General features: G+C 39.8%; 1 protein-coding gene across 1 annotated transcript in view; it reads right to left on the minus strand.

The window, feature by feature from the left end:
* Positions 1 to 4,246: 4,246 nt before the first annotated feature.
* The window catches only part of slc35f4 (solute carrier family 35 member F4), a 28,629-nt gene continuing 8,262 nt past the window's right edge, over positions 4,247 to 24,613 (minus strand). Inside the window, exons 2-7 of the mRNA XM_055159644.1 lie at positions 10,144 to 10,444; positions 7,322 to 7,541; positions 5,977 to 6,102; positions 5,340 to 5,532; positions 5,139 to 5,228; positions 4,247 to 4,488 (exon numbers count right to left, since the gene is read on the minus strand). Coding sequence (XP_055015619.1) covers positions 4,247 to 4,488; positions 5,139 to 5,228; positions 5,340 to 5,532; positions 5,977 to 6,102; positions 7,322 to 7,541; positions 10,144 to 10,444 — 1,172 coding nt within the window. The remainder of the gene's footprint in view (positions 4,489 to 5,138; positions 5,229 to 5,339; positions 5,533 to 5,976; positions 6,103 to 7,321; positions 7,542 to 10,143; positions 10,445 to 24,613) is intronic.

Below are 24,613 nucleotides of genomic sequence, written 5' to 3' on the forward strand. Positions count from 1 at the left end.
TCATACATATTCAAGCCATGTCCAGTACGCGTCATAAAACAAGTGGACTCAGCTGTTCTGTCCACTGTGTCTCTTTGGGCTTTGCTAATGAGCAAATGTTCCTTTTCAAACTAATTATCCATGAGTACCACAGCATGTCTCATAGAAATGTGGTACACTCATTTACATGGATGAAAGAGCAGAATAGAAACGTACTATAGCTTATATCCATAGAGTGAACAGTGTGAATTGCAGCATGTTCCAATACCAATAGGGGGCACCATTAGCCAATCATGTAAAAATGTCCCAGTAAGCAAAGTACAACCTGCATCTCCATGAAGATGTTATTGTTTTGCCTGGTATGTTCCACAGCACCTGCCCATAGTAGAATGCATGTTTTTCAGTTTTGGTTTTTTTTTGGCAAACTGCAATTGAAATAATACAAAATCATTCAAGTATTTGGTACACACAGGACTTTTAGCTTCACCCCCAGACAAGATATCAGATGCAGTAACAATTGTAGGCATAAAAAGTAAAGTTGTAACACTTCACAACTCACAATACTTTGACTGTCTTTATTTTTCTACATTTTAAATTCCTCCAATAGCATTGTACCCCCAGCTGTAATCCTTGGGTGTCATTTGCCAAGGGAGCCATTAGCTAAAGCCTGATCCAGATTATTACCTAGTGCTTTTACATGGGTTTAGGTGAGCAGATCTCGGATAGCCTCTGATCCTCCCAGCATGACACCCAGCCCCCCCCAACTCCCCTCTTCTCACTTCTCCAGGAGGCGTAGGTCTTCAGGTGTTCTGCAGAGCTACGGTCCCAGAAAAGGTCTCTGGGCGTGGGGTGGGTTACAAGTGTGAGGAGCTGGTGGTGGTTCACTCCATTGTTAGGTTCTGCAAATAAAGAAAGTGTAATTTTGACTGTAGTCTTGTGGACGTAGAAAGGAACTAAATAGACGCTCAAGTAATTTACATGAGTTAATTGAGTTTGTTGACCTGTTTGTCATACAATAATTACCCTTTCAATACCAGTTTTGTCATGGTACTAAAATTTCAAACTTGATTTAGATACTATACTTCAGATGATAGAATATGATTTTCAACATTATGTAAATTATAGTAGTTTCTTTTATATTAACATGTGGTTGTATCCCTCAGTGGTTCAGGAAGGTTTCATAGAGGTCCATGGGTGTAAACTAGTCTATGTGCTCTTATATTTGTTCTGATATAACTCAAGATCTTTCTAAAGATATTCAGGAAAGATTCATTTCTGTTCTGTGAATGTGACTTTTTTAGTATGGGTACCTGCTCTAGTATCGATACATTTTTGTTTTACATTTTTCAATCAAACCAAAGTCTATAGTCCAATGAGGTTCATTTGGTCTTCTGCTAATTTTCAGAACAAGAGTTTTTTTTCGTACCTGACAGTTTCGACTGCTCACTAGTGCTCATCCTCAGAGCGGTCATGTGACGTTGCTGTGATGTGTCCGGTCATCTGATTTAAACAGGTTTTGTCACTGTCTTCCTACTGGTGAAGGCAGGACAACAGCGCCATCTGCAGTCTAACTTCCTCAGGACAGTATCCCAGGTGTGTGAGAGTAAAAAAGCCCCCTCGTCCCAGTTTATAGTCCCATGGGCACGCCTCCACCGGTAGGAAGACAGCGCCCAAACCTGTTTAAATCAGGTGACTGGACACATCACAGCAACATCACCTGACCACTCTGAGGAAGACCTCTAGAGAGCTGTCGAAACTGTCAGGTATGAAAACAAACTCTTGGTCTGAAAAAAAGAACCTAATAACACAAACCAAAGTCTATATTAGACCAAACCAAAACAAATGTAAACAGATAAGAATCCATGCAAAATAAAATGCCATACTACGCAACAGAATAGCTGTAATATTGATGATTTGATTCTTCTCCTGTTGTAATCCTAGCCAAGTCAGTTCATTAAGGTCAAACAGATTGTGTTAAAATAAAACTCAGATTTAAGTATAACTTGAGCAACAGAGCTTCAGGCAGAACAGTGCATCCAGTTAGTGCTGTTTAAATCAAATTTGTCTTTTTTCTTGAGTTTTCAGATGATCTTAAAACATTTTTGGCTTAGAACACCCCCGCACTATTAACTTGCCTTTACCATTTACTGGTCAGAAATGCTGATGCCTCCTCCGCTTCCAGAACCCTGCCCTGGACACAACCAAACCTGGAGATCACAACAGGAGATTTCTGATAAAAGACCATTACAGCCTCCCCTCTGCTATCTTAGGCCTTACCCTCACATTTCCCCTCAGCATAAATCAATCACACCTGAATTATTGATGCCGCATTATGTACTTAAGCTATATATACAACCCAAATGCCTTTACCTGATTGAGACGAGAGGAGCCAGGCGGTCGGACTACTGCATCAGGGACCATGATTCGCTATAGACAAATTAGAATATATATTTTAGAGGTAACACTTTATAATTAACCTTAATACAGCATGAACAAAGACTTAATTCATGACCAAATAGTTTGCACTTACCTCATAACTTTAAATATGGCAGAAGTGAAGTGAAGTATGGCAGAGAGCAGTGCAGCTTTAACCTGTGATCTTCTAGGTGCAAATGAATGGATGAAGTTAATGTTGTTAGTCTAATTTGATGTGCCTGGAGAGTGAAGAGCTTTAAAGTTAGATACTGTTATGCATTTGCAACATGAATAAAATATTAATATAATAATAATAGATTTTAGATTTTTTTTTTAACCTCACCTGGTTTGCTCTCCTGTTGGGGTAGTGGTAGGATTGTCCTCTTCTGTTGTGTTTTTTTAAGTCGTTGAGTGGTTCCTGCTTCTTGTGTCCTCTCTTTTCTTTGACTTTTGAATGGGTCGACTTTACACAGGCACAGTGTGGAGCCAATGCAACCCATGTTACACACACAACTCAAATAGCTGTGTAAATTGTACAAATGACAATTCTTTTACTATAGTAGGGTACATCTTATTCATTGCAGTAAACAAACCTTCCTGTGTGTTTATATTTTACACTGTTTCAAATGTGTAAGGTTCCTATAGCAACTCTCCCTATAGGCTATGCTATATAAGTCATAAGTGAATGCTTGACAGAATCTGTCGTTTTCTGCACTCTTGTCTGCAGGAGCCCTGGGGTGACAGCCCCTGCCTCTCAGTATGAGGAGTACCTGCAGAGTACCTTCACTACTTACTGTATGAGTGAAAGCCTAGCACCACAAGTATTGCACATGTGTGGGACAGATATTTGTTTGTACTTGTACAGTAGCCTACTGTGGCCGTGATGTTTTCTCTAAAAGCTGTGGAAGCACAGCTGAGTGTATGTACCGTGTTAGTACGATGCCAGCACTTTGATTGTTGTCGCCTCACTGTCCCTCAGCCTTCCTCCTGTGTGTGTCTCGCCTCATTTATTTTCAGATATCAGCTGTAGTGTGTGCTTAAACTCAGACCTACAGCAGACAGCACAGAGATAGAAACCAGTCATTATGGCTCACACTATTTGGACTCAGTTCCACTTAAGCATCGTGTTATGCAACACTAGAAAGTCATTTTAACAAGTGCGTGCTCCAGCACACAGCCCAGCAGGAGAAACATGTCCCATGGGCCTGGTGTATGCCAACACATAGGCATCCATTCTGAGTATACGCCAGCACTCACATTTATTCTGACTGCACACAGCTCTGGAGCAGCCTGAGCTAATGCAAAAACACTCCATCCATCTGCTCCAAGCAGCAAGGCAGGAACCATGGTCCTAATGCAAAGTGATTACATCATCATATATGACATTTGTTTAGTCATCTTCATTAATCAGACCACTTTTTGGATGCTGCCATCACATCAGTTTATGAAAAGCAATTAAAATATGTCACATTTGATCATATGAGTGATAAATGTCTTAAAGTATTGTTAAGTTTTAAACCTTTTATTATAAACTTCAAAGAGCCAGTCTGTTACATAGAATATCATGTCCTTCCTAAACTACTCAAGAAGACTTAGAATCACTGCTCTTTAGAATAGTGTCAGATTGGACCAAACTGGCCCTGCATTGTTATATTCACAGAATACAGTCTGTCGAACAGTCCGGCTCAGTAAGGGCGTGCAAAGAGCGTCCAGTATCAGAAAGCACAACTTTCCTCCTTCAGCTCTTTAGTCTGTGGATCAGATGGAGCTGTGTACATCACAGAACTGTCCTCCTGAGAAGGTCCATGAGGCTGCTCTCAGCACAGGAGCTGTGAGAACATGGAGGTCCTGCTTATGCTAGGGGGATGGAGACTACTCCATTGGCCCGACTCCTGCTCCGTCCGCCCACACTGGATTCGGTCAGCTCCTCTCCGTGCTCCTCAGACTTCTTATCTGCCAGGTTGGCCAGGAAGCGCAGTGTGACTGAGTCCCACTCCTCTGGCAGCAGCAGCAGGAGGAAGCCCATGCAGATGATGCAGGTGGCAGCCAGGCGCACCACACTGAAGATCACCTCATGTTTGAGCACGTCCACGGCTGGAGGACACACAGGAGATTCATTACAGTAAGTACCAACAGGCCAAGAGGATGAAACACAAATACAGATTATAGTCATCTACTTTATCCTGTGTCTGCACCTCAGGCTGCACTAGTCTGACCTTCATGTGCTCCTCTATGGTTAAAGAAGAGAGGTGCAGGCATTTAGAGTCGCCGTGGCAACCCGATCCTCCCTCTGTGAGAGAGAGCAGGGATCCCGGGGCACGCTGGTGATTGGGTTTCCTCTGTCGGAGGGGCAGCTGCTGTGTAATGACTTTGTTATCAGTGGCCCTAACTGCTGACCACACTGGACAAAACCACCGTGTGTGTCACCATTTGCTCTTCTTTGATGAGACAGTCCTTCCATCTGCTTTAATGATGCCTCTTGTACCTATAAGCTCAGCATTCCCCTGCCCAACATCACACCACATTAATCCAAGTCTGACTCCAAAAACTGAGAAGTATACAAATAAGGCCCCTGTGACTTTCCGCTAACTTTTGTTGGCTATAATGAATCAATTACCCATAAAAGTCTGGTTTGAATCAGTAATGATCTGTTACTGAAGCAATATTTCCACAAAAGCAAACTTCCCTTTAGCAGAGTTTATTAAATCAACTGTATTCTTAATGACATACAAAACAGAAGTTACCTGCATTTCCAGGCACACTTAGCAGAGTCCCTATGGAGATGAGAATGGGGTAGGTCAGCACCACACCAACATGCACCAGGATGTTAAACACTGCAGACACAAAATTCCAAATTAAAGTTGTAAAATGAACTTGTCAAGATCAGATTTTTGTGATTTCCATATATCTGTGTCTACCCCTTCTCCCCATGTGTGAGTCTTTACCGAGCCAGAGTCCGGCCAGTCCGCAGAGGTATCCCCAGGGCAGAGAGGAGAGGGACCCCCAGTGCTCCACCCGCGTCAGGTACAGCACCAGGGGCACACAGGAGATGAAGAGCAGATTAAACACGCCCATGGTGGACAGGAAGTGAGCCACCTCCCCCAGGTTAGCACTGCCCAGGAACATCTTAAACAGCACCTGCACAAAAATCCTCAGTATAATAGTGCACCACATATATACATGTGTGAATGAAACAAAACACAACTCCAGGCCTGTTTGTGACAAGGAAACAACATTATAGATCAGAAAATAGCATAATATGGACCCTTTTTAGATTTAAATTGGGCATCAGATTTTCAACAGAATTAGCCAGTTTGGTAGACTAAAAAATAAATGTTCCCATGTTGTTGTTTTTTTTTCTGAATTCATATTTCTGAATACTTTTGCTTTGAGAAGATTTGACCAGTTTAGTTCTCCTTATATGTTATAGAACAAGACTGTGTTGTATTTCTGAAAAAATTGAATGCATTTTTAATTCTATTGGAAGAAATATGCCACACTGATACAGGCAAATGGCATTTAACAACAACAACAACAGATCAGAACCATGTTGAACTAATTTTTTTTGCAGCGTAGACTCACCTTGTACAGAGCCGATGTGGATGCAGAACCCACCGCCAACGCCACGCCCACAAAGGAATCTCCATGGAAACCGTCGGCATAGGCCATCATGACAATCCCGGTGATGGCCATAATCGCAGCCACAATCTACAGGTGGAGGAAGTGGACATTTAGAGCCCCAGGTGCCCTCACAACAATCACACATCACACAGGCACTATGTGTGTACTGATAAAATCACTTGAATTTAGATTTTTTTTTTTTTCTTGATTTTTACACAATTCTTTCCACATATTTGAGTAAACTTTGTCTTGCACCAGTACTCTTGAGGTCTGCTTTGTGCTATCTGCATTTTATTATCTGCTGATCAGAGAGTGCACATTAGCATGCTAGTTACAAGCAAAACTCCATCCTGGTCTCTGAGAGCTGTGAAAAGCCCTTATAAACTCATCATTGTGAATAATTAGGGTGCTCAGGAATGCATAAGGTGAGTTGGAATAAGTAAGCACTACTCACTGTTTTAAATGAACTAGTGCTGTTTCTAAGATGGTAAAAATCAGGTTCAGCGCCTTTCAGTTTGACCAGTTTAAATATATTTAATTTTCAAGAAAAATGCTTTAGTGCACAGTTTTCTTTATTTTGTTATCATATGATATTATACATATTTCAATGAAAAATTTATGGGGCATTTTTTAATGGAAAAAAAAAAAGAAAAGAAATAAGTTGCGCTCTGTAACTTTTCTAACTTCCACAGTAGGGCATTAAACCTATATTTACATTTACAAGACAAGCAGGTCATGACAGTAGTCCAAGTTACTTCTACCCATTACCTGCTAAGAATACATTTTACTTGGTAGTTTTCTATATAAAAGTAAATATTAAAGTACTCTATAAAACCTCTGGAATTGAATACATCTTTAATGTCATACTGTGGAACATTATTCAAAGCCATCTACCTGGAGGCAAGCAGGTGAGGCACCGCCACCAGGAAAGTTACATAATGCAGCTCTAATGGTGCGGTACCCAAATTTTACAGTTTTAAAAATGCGAAGAACAGAAGTATTTCATCTTAAAGTAATTTCACAGCCTATGCATTAAGAGCATAGTTAAGAAGTACTTTTTACAACTTTCAGAGGCCAAGCAGAGTTTTGCCATCACGGTTAAGCATACTAACCACACACTTTCTAACACAGCTGACTTATTTGGGCTTCAGGAGCTGCTTATACATTATATCTGTCCTTGGGCAAGACTGATGCTCAAATATAAAGAAAATGTGCTACAGGGGCTTTAACTTGTCAAAACTACAACAAAACAAGATTGAAATTCTGTATTAACTTTTGTAAATTATATTTTTAGTGTGGTACAGACCCGCACTCCCATGAAGCGGTCCTTGAGCACGATCCAGGACAGCAGGAAGACGAAGGCCTTGTGGCAGCAGTAGAGCGCGGACACGTCGGTGGCGGTGAGCTTCTTCAGAGCCAGAACGTACAGGTAGTTGGTCAGGGTCCACAGGATAGAGAAGGGGGCAGTCCTCTTCACAAACAGAGCCAGAGTCATGCCATCCTCTCCAAACAGCTTACTGCACTCTCTGCACATTAATAAAGAGCGGGTTGTAAATTGCACAGATATATGATTCATGTTTTAATCAAGCGGTTAGAAAAGACTGTAAATGTACACAAGAGTCCAAACAGCATAGGTCTAAACTGCAGGGCTAGCAGGTTTTATGGGGCATGAATATTTTATTGTCTACATGCATTTTTAAAAACATTTAATGATGTTTGCTTGTACCATGGTTTCTCACACTTCAGAATGATGTTAAAGTGGGACTACACACCTAAACTCCACCCACAACCATATTTCAAATAGAGCTGCTAAACCAGGAGGACTAAAAGAGAGAGTGACAAAAGTGGAGGGGCGGGGTCTGGCGGTATAAGGAACCGTGTGATTGGTCAAACAGGTATCCACATTTCAGACTCCACTCCTGCAGTCAGATGTTTGTAAGCAGAAACATCTAGCTGTAATCAGGACAGTGTTGAGTGATGTCACCAACTACTGGAAATTGCAGCAGCCACAGTAGACAGCACAAACTGAGGCTACGTTTATATGATGACGGTCTGAACAGAAGACGCAAAAGTGGCATCTTCACTTTTTATACTGCATTTAGACAAGCGTTTTCAAGAGGAAATCTATGTGATTTTTGCGTTTTAAGTCCCCAAAACACCATCACTGTCTAAACGGAAGGCACTTTACCCACAAGTGTTCTCATGTAAACAGGCCCTTAGATTTTAGTATTTTGGCCAGAAAGCTGCAAATGGACCTAGTTTGCATTAAAGTTGCCAAGAAATGACTTGGAACAGTAGACAATGCTACACAAACACCATATACACACAGTTTAGTAGCAAAAAAAAAGTCTTTAGTTCCAATTTAAATCACATTTATCATATGCAATTATAAAAAGTACTGTTCAGAAGAATTGCTTCACATTTTGAAATGCTATTAGCTTAAAAACACACAAAAACAAGGATTAGTTACTTATTACAATTAGTATATGTAGGTAGAATGACCAGACATCCCCATTTATCCGGGACAATCCTAGATTTGAGCCTTATGTCCCCTGACCCAGCAGATTTATCCAAAACCTGAGATCTGTTTTTTACAAGAAATGTTCCAGGTGTCCATATTTTTGATCAGTTTGAATCCCACCAATAGTAGACACGGGCAAATATTATCATTTGTTCAGCTAAATACAGAAAAAAAAGTTTGAAAATAACCAGGACACAAAATAATGTACTCATTGCACTGAAAGTCTTCTGGGAAAAAGTCTTTCAGAAGTAAGTCATGAAAAAGGTGGAAATAAATCATGAATGCCCAAGTGCATAATAATACTCTTAATTATGCACTCCTTTCACAGTTTTATTACCATCAACCATCCCAACCCAGGAGTGTCCCAGTTTTTGATTTTGAAAATCTGGTCACCCTATATATAGCATGAAAATAGAAGTACACAGAAGTAGTTAAAGGTGCACTATGTAACTTTTCTGGTGGGGGTTGCTTGTCTCCATAGAGACATAATGTTTCTTTTACCAATAGATGTTCCACAGCATGGCATTAAGCATATGTATCTTGTATGTGTTCAATCTCCATAGAACTGTTATATGACCTGGTGGCCTTCTTCATGTCTCCATGGAGATAGATACATGTAATGCCATACTGTGGAACATTCGATAGGCAAAGTAATAACGTTTATGAGGAGACAAGCAGGGGATCCTAGAACAATGACATACCGCACCATTAAAGGGCCAATATTATGCTATTTTCCGATCTATGCTGTACTAGTAATCTTGTTTCCTCATCAAAAACAAACCTGGAGTTGTGTTTTGTTTCATTCACACATGTTTAACACACAAATCCTGCATATTTACACTGAGTTTCTCTCTGACACAGAAAACACCTTGTGATGTCATTTGTTAATACAGGAGGTGCTCCACTGTGTTTTTAAACTCCAAACACCTTCACTAGAATCAGGTCATTACAGTCCTAGAGCAGCCCATCTCTAGCCTGATTCATCAGCTGGTTTCACTTTGTGGAAACCGTCTGACCTAGCAGCATTAGGATTCATTCGCTTGACTGTAGACAGGTATTTTTTTTTTATTTAACCAATCACTGCTATTTGGTCATGATGTATGTAAAAACTGGTATATATAAGCTTTTCCCAAATCCCGTAGGAAGGAGGGCAATAATGTCTTTCCCCTTAATAAAATTTGCCAAACATTCTCTTTGTTCCGGCTTTAAATCCTCAATCTCGGGAATAGTTGCCAACACAGAAAGTATGATTCTTCACTGAGTGGCTGGTGCCCGGACTTGCACATCTGGGGTTTTTGCGAACCGTCTGGTGTATTCTGATTCCTGACATAGTCGCTGGAGAGAAATTAAATTGAGCGGAGTGACACCAGCCTGGCTAGCCCATCTTTAGTGAACAAAAAGTAAAACTGTCAACTTGAAAACTTCTACTACATGACATCACAACAAAGCATTTTGAGCTTTGGAGGTGTAGACAGATGAACAATAAAGGATTACTCAAACATGTGAATGAAACAAAACACAACTCCAGGTCTGTTTACATTCTAACATGGGTCAACTTCGTGTACTATGGGACCTTTAACAAAGGGTATGTGTCTAGTGTCCCCAACCTGAACTTCTGAATGGGCGTCTGCTTGTCTCTGGTGGTGAGCACGTGCACAGAGTAGTAGATGGGGAAGAAGAGGATGTTCCAGTTGCTGCTGAACCAGGAGATGAAGAAGGGGCAGGAGAAGGAGTGGAACGTGAGCCTGATGACCTGTGTGGTGCCCACCCAGGACGAGGAGATACACAGCACCACCAGGAGCCCGCCCAGGACCTTCAGGAGGGTGGAGGTGCAGGTGTGGGACGAGCGGCTCTCTCCACTGGCCTCACTGCCCGGAGTGTCTGGGTGAGTCTCTGAGCCATCCTCTCCTGGAACACAACACAACAATGACACTTCAATAATACACATTAATTCAGAATTTTGTTGTAGCTCTAGTTGTTTGCCACCCAGTTAATATTTTGAGCAAGCATTCTGCAAATACTACTACTGCTACTATCCTTACTACCTTTTTTATTAGTACATTGCAGTGGTCCAAGTACTATATTAAGCAAGTGGTAGCAAGTAAATATTGAAATAGTCTATTAAAAAAGATGTATTTTGTCTGCTTGTTTCCTTAAATTGTAAAACTTTTATCAAATGTTACATCCAAACAGTTTCTCAGTAGTATTTTCACAAAGTACTCTTATTTGACCCATACTTTTCCTTTTTACATCTAGGAGTAAAAGTACACGTTTTGATGATTTAATACTCTATAGCCACCTACAACCTGTACTACTACTGCTATTACTACTACTACTGCAACTACTGATACTACTGCTTCTACTGCAACTACTACTGCTGCTACTACTACTACTACTACTACTACTACTACTACTACTACTACTACTACTACTACTACTACTACTACTACTACTACTACTACTGCTACTACTACTACTACTACTACTACTACTACTACTACTACTACTACTACTACTACTACTACTACTACTACTACTACTACTACTACTACTACTACTACTACTACTACTACTACTACTACTACTACTACTACTACTACTACTACTACTACTATTACTGCTACTACTACTACTACTACTACTACTAGCAACTAATAATCCTACTGCTGCTACTACTACTACTACTACTGCAACTACTAATACTATTGGTACTACTGCTACTACTTCTACTACTACTGCAACTAGTACAACTACTACTGCTACTACTACTGCAACTAGTACTATTACTGTAACTACTATAACAACTACTACTGTTGTCATAACTACAACTACTACTACTCATGGATTCTACCTGGATGACGGAGGGATTTTTCATAGTACTACTACTACTACTGCTACTACTACTGCTACTGCTGCTGCTGTCGTGACTACTACTAATACAACTACAGTAACTAAACTTGAAGTGCAGCTTATTCAGTGTTAACATGATCACTATCATTGTTTACAATTTCTACTCCTACCTATTTCTGCACCAGCATCCAAATAATATAGTTATCCCAGTCAGTGACCTACTCCTCCACCCCTCGCTCCCTCCATCCCTCGCTCCTTCCATCCCTCGCTCCCTCGCTCCCTCGCTCCCTCGCTCATTCCCAGAGCCTGTACTCCTCTACTGTCCCACCCTACTGCTTATGATGTCCTCTTCTCTCCTGTACATGGAAACCCTACTCCCTCTGCCCGGGTAAGTCTAACCACATGACTTTCTGTAGAAGTCACACCAACCTTGGACACACATTCACAACACTGTTACACACACAAAGAGAAAGAACGATAGATAGAGAGAGAGAGACAGAAGAGAGTGAGATACGGAGAGATAGAAACACTTAGGACTGGCCCAATGCCTCACTGCACCACTGGACTAACTCTGCAGGCTCCGGAATTATAATCACTCAAGTGCTGTGTCCGTGGGCGAAACGGAGAGAGAGCGGGAGGGATGGGAGAAGAGAGAGAAGAGACAGGAAGGAATGAGGAGGCAGAGAGAGAAAGAGAGAAGGAGATTGGTTGAGTGAGAAGAGAGATGAGGAGAGAAAGAGGAGGATGAAGACAGAGATTAGACATACTGTAGAAGAGGGGGAAGAGGAGAGAAAAGAAGGAGGAGATATGAGAAAGGAGGGGAACATAGAAGAGTGGGATGAAGAGACAGAAAGATGAAGCAGAGAGAGGAAGGGATGAGGAGAGAGAGAGAGGAGAGAGAGTAGAGGAGAGAAGAGAGAATGAGAGGAGTTGGGGAGGTAAGAGAAGAAAGAGGAATACAAGAGAGAGAGGTAGAGGCAGAAGTAGAGAGTACTAGAAGCATGCAGCAGAGAGAGGATTGAGAAAGGAAGCAATGAGGAGAGAGAGAGGAAGAGAAAAAAACAGCAAGATGAAGAGATTCAGAGAGACAGAGAGAGAGTGAGAAATTAATAGAGAGAGTGTGTGTATGAGAAAGATATAGAGTAAGAGAAAGACAGAGTGAGAGAAAAAGAGAAAGAGTGAGAGAAAGAGCAAGAGTGAGAGAGAGACAGAGAGAGAGTAAGAGAAAGAGAGAGAGTGAGAGAGAGAAAATGAGAGAAAGAGAGTGAGAGAAAGAGAGAGAGAGTGAGTGAAAGAGCGAGTGAGAGAGAGTGAGAGAAAGAGAGAGTGAGTGAGAGAGAGAGAGAGAGAAAGAGAGAGTGAAAGAAAAAGAGTGAAAGCGAAAGAAAGAGAGAGTGAGAGAAAGAGAGAGACAGAGATAGAGAGAGAGTGAGAGAGAGACAGAGAGAGAGTAAGAAAAAGAGAGAGAGGGAGAGAGAGAAAAAGAGTGAGAGTGAGAGAAAGAGAGAGACAGAAAGAGAGAGAGTGAGAGAGAGAAAAAGAGAGAGTAAGAGAGAGAGAGAGACAAAGAGAGAGTAAGAGAAAGAGAGAGAGTGAGAAAGAAAAAGTGAGAGAAAGAGAGAGAGTGGGAGAAACTGAGAGAGAAAGAGAGAGAGTGAGAGAAAGCGAGAGAGTGAAAGGGAAAATAAGAAGAAAGAGAGTGAAAGAAAGAGAGAGAGAGAGAGAGTGAGTGAAAGAAAGAGTGAGTGAGAGAGAGTGAGAGAAAGAGAGAGACAGAAAGAGAGAGAGTGAGAGAGAGTAAGTGAAAGAGAGAGAGTGAGAGAGAGAAAATGAGAGAAAGAGAGTGAAAGAAAGAGAAAGAGAGAGTGAGTGAAAGAGTGAGTGAGAGTGAGAGACAGAGAGAGAGAAAGAGAGAGTGAAAGAAAAAGAGTGAGAGAAAGACAGAGACAGAGCTAGAGAGAGATTGAGAGAGAGACAGAGAGAGAGTAAGAAAAAGAGAGAGAGTGAGAGAAAGAGAGAGAGTGAGAGCGAGACAGACAGAGAGTAAGAGAAAGAGAGAGAGTGAGAAAGAAAAAGTGAGAGAAAGAGAGAGAGAGTGGGAGAAAATGAGAGAGAGAAAGAGAGAAAGAGTGAGAGAGAGGAGGAAGAGGAGGAAGGAAGGAGTTAGATTCTTCACCTCTCTAAAGTCTTATCAATTTACACCAGGCAAGGAATAAAAGATGACATGTGCTGGAGTGAGCCGTGTGCCAGCTCATCACCTTTTGTTCATGCACGCTGATGCTAACTGAGAGCTAGCCACTGTCAATGAATGAATGAATAGAATTAACCGTATCAGTTTTTGGGGCTGTTATCTGCAGAAAACATACAGTAGAAGATTGCTTTGGGGACTTACTGCTGACTGGGAATTTTGTTTGAAAGTTTGTGGAATAGTCCCCTGTGGAATTTCATTGCGAAACAGTTTTTATTATGAAGTTTTGGATCAGAGGGCGGGCAACAATATCAGCAGTAATAAGTCCTGTATAATGTAGGGTGATTAGATGTCCCTATTTACCCGGCACAGTCCCAGTTTTGAGCACTGTGTCCCCTGTCTCAGCAGATTTATCCAAAACCAGTGATTTGTCCCAGTTTTATACAAAAAATATCCCAGGTGTCCCTATTTTTGACCAATCTGATCCCTGCCAATAGTAAAGAGAGAAATCAATTGTCATTTGTTTGGTAAAATACAGAAAAACTGCTCAAAAAGGACCAAAACACAAAGAAAATGTGACTATACTGACTCACATTAGTGACAAGTGCAAAACAATTTTGCTCATTTACACACTCGTTTCACAATTTTATTATTACCAACCAACCCAAACCAGGGATGTCCCAGTTTTTATTTTGAAAATCTGGTCACCCTAGTAAAGTGGTATAGTCATTTGAAAAGCTTCTTGCTCCAACATGGATTGTTTGTTGCACAGGGAACTACATTGACCATGATGCTTTGCTCCGTTTCACTGAAGCTAACATTAGACATAAGAGATTGATATGTAAAATTAGAATATAAAACACATAAACTATGATGAAAGCTATTTAAAAGGGCTGTTTAAATTACAGTAAAAGGAACATGCTTTGTAAATTAAAAATAATAATAATAGTGAAGATTCTGATCCGTTTGGGTTAAAATCTGGTCTGAAATGAAACAGCGAATTTGCAATCTGGACTACGGTGGCCAGACATCCCTATTTATCCGGGACAGTCCCAGTTTTGAACCCTGTGTCCCCTGGTCCAGCAGATTTATCCAAAACCAGTGATCTGTCCTAGTTTTATACACGAAATGTCCCAAGTGTCCCTATTTTTGACCAATTTAATACCCGACAACAGTAAAGAAAGGCATAAATTGTAATTTGTTCAGGTAAAATACAAAACATCATCTTAAAAATGACTAAAACACAAGAAAATGTGACTATATTGACTCGCATGTTAGTCTTGAGTGGTCTCTACAGAACAGTTTTCCTTAGTTTCACATTCGTTTTACAATTTTATTTTTCCCAACCATCAAACAAATGGGGATGTCCCAGTTTTTTATTTTGAAATTCTGTTCACCCTAATCTGCATTCTACCAAAAACCTCCAACTTCACCCCCTAAAGGGAATGAAATGGAATAAACCTTCAAATGCATCAGTTCAGTCATCAAACAATGTATTTTCCCAGTTAAATATTGACAGTATAAATAATGTTGTTGTTTGAAGAACAGACGTTGAGCCAAATAATCCCATGCTGAGATCCAAAGCACCTTCTCATCCACAGACCTGCTCCGTGCCAGGAGAGACACGGGAGCTCCTCTGGGGATCAGCCTTTGTACCTGTCCTCTATGTGACTCACTTTTGTAAATATGAGCATGTTCTTACTAATTTGTGCCCTTTAGGGATTGTTATGGATGGATACAGAGTCGATACAATTTGTCTGAATAATGAGGCCCAAACTGATATTTCTTGACATTAAAGCTTGTCTATGTAACTTTTGGAGTTTAGGGGTCCATCACCTGTTTGTTTCTATGGATATGTCATTGCTTTGCCTGGAATGTTCCACAGTATGATATTAAACAGCTCTGCCTTACATTTAATCAATTACAGGTGGTTTTATAGCTCAGACATACCTATGGCAAGGAGAAATTCAATTTGTCAGCATTTATTTAGGTTAAAAACATTTCACAGCTCATCCAAGCTGCTTCTTCAGTTTTGGTCAGATGCTTATATCTGCCTGAAGGGAGGAGATAACTACAATGAACTACTTGTTTACAGTTTTTGTTTGTTAGCTAGGCCTATTCAATATTGTCATTTTAGCATAATTTAGTAATTTACCTTTTTGTTGTCTCCATTTTATGATCTCTGTGCAGCAATTTGGAAACTGCTTTGTTTGTAAAATGTGCTATAGAAATGAAGTGGATTTGTTTTTTGATTTGGATTGTCTTCATTCCAGCCCAAAATGAGGGTTTTCACACCTCTGGCCTTGACCTTGCTATCCCTACTCTTCTTTTTGTTTTAGGTTTGAGGATGGAGTTGTAGATGAGAGACAGATGATGTCTGAGGCTTACATTTCTGTTCAAAGATGGATTGTCTTCCTTAACAAAAACAGCCTCTTTAACTCCCCTCTACACCAATAATTTTCTCTGGCTAAGATCTCTACCTAACTGTCCTCAAAGGAGTGGCTCTTGGCTTTTAGATGAAGATGCACAGCAGACTGAGGTCCTGTGTTGCTCTCTCGTCTATTTTGGTAAGTCTTCTTGTGAAGTAGTTGTTTCATTTCCCCAATGTAGCATTCACTGCAGTCTTCACTACACTCAGTGGAGTAGTAGACCACATCACTTTGTTTGTGGCTTGGTGTTTGGCCCTTTGGGTGGACCAGTTTCTCCACAGATCTGACCTGTAACTTGGTCTGGCTTGGTCTCCATGAAGATAGAAAGATTTAATATGCTGCAGTAAAACATTCCAGACAAAGCATTAACATTTCCATAGAGAAAAGCATTTGACGAACCCTCCACCAGAAAAGTTACACAATGCACGTTTACGATTTTAAGTCTATAGCAAGTAGAAGCTGACAAATTAACTTTTCACTTTTGTAAATATAACAGAAATAAGTTCTTGCATAATTGGGACACATGGGCACACAAAGAAGGTGCAGCTTATACAAAATATTGGTGGCAAATATCGGCTAAATTTTCAATATTGTAACCGATAACTGGGAAACCACACCAATATCTAAACCAACTCAACCAGTAAATCATATATAATACCAAATAAAGGTCTGTAAGTGGTGGTAAAGAGAGAGTTTTATTATCCTCTTGAGTAAATCTTGTGTAAAATAGTAAAATAGTGTTGGTGAGGAGTACCTAGCTGAAGTACTACTATATTTGAAGTTCAAATCAACCAAAGGAAGAGACACGAGAGGATTTAAACATGCAAACTACTCACAGAAAGACAAAAACTGCGAGCACGTTTTAGAATAAGCATCTCCACCAGCCCCATCTAAAAGTGAAAACTGCAATTTCCTCAGACATTTTGAGTTCCACTGTGAGTTACATAATCATACGCTCATAAAATCTTTAAATGTTTATCTTAACTGCCATGCGACACCACTTTTAGGACATGGTGAAATCTCTAATCTCCTCCCGAATCTCCCATCAGGCTAATGAACCGTCAGCTTTCAGACTCTATTACTTTATTTGCTGTACTGCATCTACCTACCCACCAAATACTTTCTGAATCCTGGATGCTGCTGTCATCTTTAGGTACAAGCCAGCACTGGAATTTGAGCCGGTGCCAATATGCAGTAACAATATAACGCTACTATTCCCCCGCCTCATAAAGCGCCTCCTGTAGCCAAAAGCTCCACACGCAAAACCGCCACACTATCTGCTGAGTAATGTAGGGAATTCAAGGCTGCAGAGGTAATAATGGAATCTAGAGTACTAACGTTACTGCTACTGCTACTACACTACTACACTGCCACAACCGATGAAGCAGGCGCAGTAATAGCTGACTCACGGTGAATAAAACAGGCACAGAGGGATTAATAATGCCTAGTACAAACATTACTAATACTAATACTGTAACAACTACCTATACTACAACTGCTACTACTAACAGGTACAGTACTTGCTGTTAGTATAAGGTGAAAAAAGGCTGTAGAGGAAAAATAAAACCTAGAATACTACCAATACTACAACAACTACTACTACTACTGCTACTACTACTACAGGTACAATACTCGATAGTGGTATATGGTGAATACAAGGTTGCAGAAGTAAAATAAAACCTAGAATACTACCGATGCTGCTACTACTACTACAACTACTACTACTACTACTATTACTACTACTACTACTACTACTACTACTACTACTACTACTACTACTATTACTAACAGGTACAGTACTTGCTAGTGATATATAGTGAATAGAAGGCTGCAGAAGTATAAAAATAAAATAAATAAAACCTAGAATAGTACCACTACTACTACTACTACTACTACTACTGCTATTACTAACACGTACAGTACTTGCTGTTGGTATATGGTGAAAAAAAGGCTGCAGAGGAAAAATAAAACCTAGAATACTACCAATGCTACTACTACTACTACTACTGCTACAACTACTACTACTACTACTGCTGCTGCTGCTGCTTCTGCTGTAGTAGTAGTACCTGCTGGTGGTATATGGTGAATAAAAGGCTGCAGAAGTAAAATAAAAACCTAGAATACTACCAATACTACTACTGCTGCTGGTACTACTACTACTACTACTACTACTACTACTATCAATAATAATAATAGGTACAAGCACTGCTTAAATACTGAATACAAATTTCCAATACTAAAACTTATAATAATTACAGTAACAATTCTACCACAACTAGTAAACTACTTCAACTATTACTATTACTACAAATACAACTAATACTACAATAATTACCACTATTACTACTGATAAAACATACACAGTAGTTAAATATACTACAACTATCACTACCACTACTACAAATAATAATACCACTGTTATTACTGTTACTTCTAGTACTGATGAGAACATAATGCATTTTTCATTCATGACCAAGGATGGGTGAAGTGTCTTGCTCAAAGACACAAACAAATGCACAGCCAGCAATTGAACCTCCATCTGTTAGCATGCCAAGTGAGCTAAATTGTTTGATGCAGGCAAAGTAGTTCTCTCAATGACCCATAAAGTAGTATTTGAAGTATTACGGTACTTCATTAGACAGATTACATTGCAGTGCAGTGTCAGTCAAGGCTGGCTCTATAAAACAGGCATATCCGTGATGACGCAGTTCGCTACGTGGGCCGCACAATTTCATTCGCTCATATAGGCTACTTTATCACAAGTGTCTCAGCCTGCAGTGATGGACAGGGCCTGGCTCTGTGCACACGAGTCTCTATGTGCCCAGGGTTAACCTGAGCACACATGAGCATGGGTCAAATGTAAGCACAAGTGGGTCAAATGTGGTAAAGGACAGGACACAGGTTTTCAAATATGTCAAAGTTGTATGAGACAAAATGGCACTTCTCCTCGCAGACTTTACATTTAAAGGTCTTATATTACACAAAATTGACTCTTGTGATCTTTTTCATGTTATAATCTTGTTGCCTCTTTAAAAACATCTGGAGTTGTGTTTTGTTTCATTCACACGTGTTTGATAAATCCTGCATTTTTAGTCAGTCTACATCTCCAAAGCTCAAAATGCTCAGTTCCACCTTGTAGTTTTCAATTTATCATTGATCTTGCACCTTTAGTTCAGTAGAAATTGTCAATTCCAGGACTGAAATTGTCCAAACCTTTCTAGTGAAGTTTGAAAACACAGTGGAGCAGTGGAGCCACATGATATTACAAGGTGTAACTGAGTGTTTTCAGTCTGAGAGAAGAAATACGCAGGGTTTTTGTGTGTTAATCAAGTGTGAATGAAACAAAACACAACTCCAGGTATGTTTTTGATGAATTAACAACAAACAAAGCGGAATATGACTTTTTCTTTTTCCTTTGGTGAAAATAAACTCACAAAAACTTTAACTTTTTACTTTTTCTTACTAGGGCTGTAGTCAACTAAAGAAATTCTTGGTCGACTAAAGACATGTCCTATCCATCATTTACTTGACTAAAAAGGGGGCGTGGCAAAAGCTCTGAAAACTATTGCATATTTTTACGTATCTGACCACAATTTAAATAAATTTTTTCTAGGAAACTGTGTATTCATATAAAAACAGATTAAACTAGTGAATCATGAGTTTAAAGAGCTATTTTCTAATCTTCATCACAAATATACAGTAAATGGAGTTGTGTTTCATTCGCACAAGTTTAACACACAAACCCTGCAGATTTAGACAGAGTTCTTGTCTCAAATTGAAAACACTTGTGATTTCATGTAATACAGGAAGTGCTCCACTGTGTTTTTAAACTCCATACACCTTCACTAGAGTAATTTAGATACTTTCAGCCCTGGAATTGCCAGTTACTACTGAACTAAAGGTAAAAGGTACTTGTTAACTTAAAAACTACCAGTATCCTGTATAATATCACGAGTTAAAACTGAGCATTTTGAGCTTTGGAGATTACTCAAACATGTGTAAATGAAACAACTCCAGATATGTTTTTGAGGAGGTAAAAACAGTCTAACATGGCTTAAAGCTTAAAAGAATAAATTTTTGCCTAATACAGGACCTTTAATAGGCCTTTTTGATCTAACTTACTCACACACTAACATCTCTTTTCTGCTGTAATAAATTCTTATCATCTAAATAATACAATTACTCAATTAATACAACAGATTAATCGACTAAACGACTAAACACGTGCAGCCCTAATTCTCACGCTAAGCAATTTTGACTCATTCATTTCTCCAGTGTCGTAATCCGAGATGCGTATTTGGGCCTTACCTTCGGACACAGGACAGGTGAGGACTTGGGTGCTGTAGGAGCCCAGAGGAGCCACCCGGGCCGAGTGCTTCTTCATCCTCCACGGGGGCGGGCACGTGGTCCTGTCCTGTCCCAGGGCGGGTGTGGCGTTTTGGGGGCGAGACCGGTGCACTGTCAGAAACTGCCCTCTCTCTGGCCTTCACAGTGCATCCTTAGCTCCAGTCTCCTCCGCTCCTGGTTTACTCCTCTTTGGTTCGTCAGTGGATTTGATTTCCTTAACTCTTTTCAAATCTTCTTTTTCGATAAAATATTCAGTTTGATCGTGAAGTTGGACCTGAAGTGCTCTGGTTGTCTCACTCCTCTTCGACCCCCAGAGCTTCACCCAGTCCTCTTTGATCAATCTTCTCAAATAAGTCCCATATCGTGATCCAGAAGACCCAATGTCTCCCAAAAAGACTGAAGCAGGAGTGAGAAGTGTCTGCACGCTACAATCACTTCTTGCCTCGTCTCGTCTCCTCTCTCCTCCCTCCTCTCCTCTCCTATCCCTCGCTCCACAAATCAGCAGCTTTGTTTGGAAGGTAACCAAGCAGCCCGGGCTAATTATGCTGCGCTGGCTTCTCCCCTCCTCCTCCTCCTCCTCATCCTCCCCCTCCTCCTCTTCCTCCTCTCTTTCACCTGACCACTCTCTCTCTCTCCCTCTCTGTCTGTCTGTCCTTTCCAAGCATCTTAGCGCTCTTTAACACTTGTTCAGCATCGCAGTCTCAAATACCAATGGAATTATTTCAAATCAACAAATGAATCCACAGAAATTGACAAAATCCTGTAATGATTTTTCTATCGTTTCTGGTTTGTAAGTCGTAAAAAGCTGTTTAGGCTTTTAACAACAACTTTAATAACTTTGACATAACACATTCTGACTGGAAATGCAAGCTGCAATTTTAAAAGGCCTCTGGTGTATCCACTACACTACCGAAAATCCCGGACTGTTAGACTTGGACAAACTTTATTGATCCACAAGGGAAATTACTTGGACATAAAATAAGTGGCAAAAATAGCAACAAACTGGTGTCAAATAAAGCATAATTATACAAATGTATATGTACAAGTAAAAATAACATATTAAGAGAGAAAGAGAGAAAGAAATAGAGAAATACTTTGAACCCAAGGGAAATTCAAGTTTTGCTGCAGCAACATTTACGCTTTGGCATTTGTGTCTTAGTCAAAGGTGTCAGTGCAGTTTAACAGCAGGACTGGTCAGGGAGGATTAGCAGATCCTGTGGAAGAGCCAAAAGTGTCCCTCGTCTGTGTCCTGCAGCATCACAGTAGTGTCCAGGGGGCACTAAGTGAACACAACAGGAAAGGTCTCGTTCTTACTTTGCTCTGGTGTTTCGGTTGGTGACTAAATGGTTCATTACCTCAAAGTATTTCTTCTGGAAGGTATCTGTGTATTTCCTCTGGAAGGTCTAATGCCACATTTGCTGCCACATATGGTGTAAAAAAACCATACATCGTCACATCTCAAATGTTCATTGCTAACTCCTTAGGATATGATCTTTAAAACTGAGCTCAAAAAAACATAAGTTTCAAAAACTGCTCAGTGTGTAATTAGGTAACCACAAAAGTAGAGATAAAATATTTGATATTGGTGAACTATCGCAACACTTAAAAAAGTAGAAAATATGAGTTAAAACATTGTAAGTAAAAGTAAAGGACCCGTAATTGTAGGCAAATATTACATTTAGTATAGTTTTTAAAAGTTTGAAAAGCATGCATTTTTGTTGTACATTTTGATGCTATTATCATGCACACCAAGCCAACATTTACAATTTCCATCAAATGAGCCAAGAGAACTCTCACATTAGTCTTATTGGAGCCTATTTGGCCCCAATAAAGCCCTAACCTGTAATTTTGCAGAATCACTCTGAACATCTTCATCATATACTTCTTGTAAGCTTTTATGCTTTCCGTCAGCTGTTTTGTTGTGATTGCACATAACTTTCACCTCTGCTTATCTTAATGCCCATTTTGACATTAAATATTTACACTACCATCTTTCTACCTCCATAAAATGTCTCCATCATTTTTGATAAAAGTCAATTGAAAATAGCCTGAGTAGAATGCCTCATAATCACAATCCTCCCCAGAGAATTCTGCGGTTCGGAATTTCCATTTCAGGATCACCCTTTCCTTCACTTCCTGTACTTTTAAACATAATGCAATCTTGCTCAGATCAGCTCCTCACAATTTTGCATCCCATAATATCGTCTCAAAGTTACCGTCTTGACAGCTCAGTTAGTTAGTTATCCCAAAATGCAGTGTTTTGCTTTAGGCCCCTTTGCACTCGGCCCCTCCCTTTCTGTGCAGGGCTAAACTTCTGGCGTGACTACAGAAGGCATACGAGATCAGTGCGTCTCTTCTTCACACTTGCAAAGACTCAGATTGTTTGGGTGTCTTCTGAAAAAGTGAGGATTTGACCCAGTTACAATTCAGATCTCATGGTTTTAAGAGGATTAGATGTGATGTGAGTTTTGATATGTAAAAATAGGACATTAGAAGTTAGATATTGGGCAAACTTGACTCTTGTGAGCTTCAAGAATGTTATAAAGCCTGTTACCTCATCAAAAACATATCTGGGGTTGTGTTTTGTTGCATTCACACATGTTTGAGAAATACTCTATTATTAATCAGCTTACATCTCCAAAGCTCAAAATGCTCTGTTCCACCTTGTGATGCCATGTAGTGGTAGTTTCGAAGTTAACAGATACTTTTTACCTTTTATTAAGTAGGGAGAGGCTGAAATTATCCATATGATTCTAGTGAAGGTGTATGAAGTTTAAAAACACTGTGGAGCTCTTCCTGTATTACCACATACTAATGTCGTAGTACGCGAGACCGGTTGTAGTCTCAAGACCGGCCTAGAGACCGTTTTTTAACTTTTAGTCTTGGTCTCTTCTCGGTTTGATGGCGCTTGGTCTTGGTCTTGTCTTGGACTCGAGGTGTGATACTCGACGAGGGCAATCATATTTCATTATGACCACTGCTGTTGACAATTAACTTCTTACCGTGACATGTGGCTGAAGTTTGCCTAATAAAAGTGTACAAATGCATCTGTATTTGTCATGACATGCATTTGGTAAATGTGCAGAGGCTAAATCCCACTGCAAAACCAGTTAGAGAATGTAACTCCAGTTAGAAACTTGGAAAAACTGTTTTAAAAATCCTACCCACTTTCTTCAGTTTTCTGTAAAGTGCCAGTGAAAGTTCTCTTCAAGAAGGTTTTCTCAAACTGTGGCTGGTGGTCCAAAAACGGCCACAGAGTGTTTAAATGCAGTAAAGTTTGCTTGGCTTATTTTTTTGCCTAAATGGACATTTATATATATATATATATATATATATATATATATATATATATATATATATATATATATATATATATATACATTATTTATTTATACATATGCGCCAAAATATCTGTAAAATACAAGTAAATGTAGAAAATGGTCTCGATTTGATCTTAATGGGCCGTGGTCTCGGTCTTGTCTCGGTCTCGACACTCAGAGGTCTTGTCCTGGTCTCGGGACCCTGTGGTCTCAGACTGGTCTTGGTCTCGATTAGTGCAGTCTTGACTATAACACTACCACATACCCACCACATCACGAGGTGGAGCAGAGTGTTTTCTGTTTGCAAGAAAAACTCAACCTAAATATGCAGGGTTTGTGTGTAAAAATGTGTGAGTAAAATAACATTGTAACACAGATCAGAAAATATTGTAATTTGGGCCCTTTAATATAGAAATAACTTTTATTTTTGCTACGAATTCAGTTCTCTAATTTTGCCTATCTCCATTTACTTCTATGAATGACCACTTCTGAGAAAACCTAATATTTAAAGGTGCATGGTACTTCCTGTGCTAATGGAATTTCTGCAGTGTCTAAACAAAACACAAAATGAAAAGTAAAATAAAAGTGTCTTGCCCAAGGGCACAACATCAGTATGCCATATGCCAACTTTTTGGATACTACTAAGATACTTACCTAAATTATCATTACTATTTACCATTACTTATTTATGTATTTATTTATTTATTACGCATATGATAAAGAGAAACGTAATTTTGATTCCTTTGTATGTATAGTACATGTGAACTTTGAACTTTAAATGTTTGCTGTTAACTATATTATTAACTCAGATTTTTTTTTTTTTTTTTACCCTGCCTGCATGTTGTTTGTAGAAAAACTGCATTATGATGTCGTAAAAATTGCAGGACAGCCTGTAATAAAACAATGCTCCCTGAAATGAACGCCTAAAATAGTAAAGCATCCT

The sequence above is a fragment of the Boleophthalmus pectinirostris genome, unplaced genomic scaffold, assembly GCF_026225935.1.
Source record: "Boleophthalmus pectinirostris isolate CB_2022bp ecotype Guang Dong unplaced genomic scaffold, ASM2622593v1 HiC_scaffold_10, whole genome shotgun sequence".
NCBI lineage: Eukaryota > Metazoa > Chordata > Actinopteri > Gobiiformes > Gobiidae > Boleophthalmus > Boleophthalmus pectinirostris.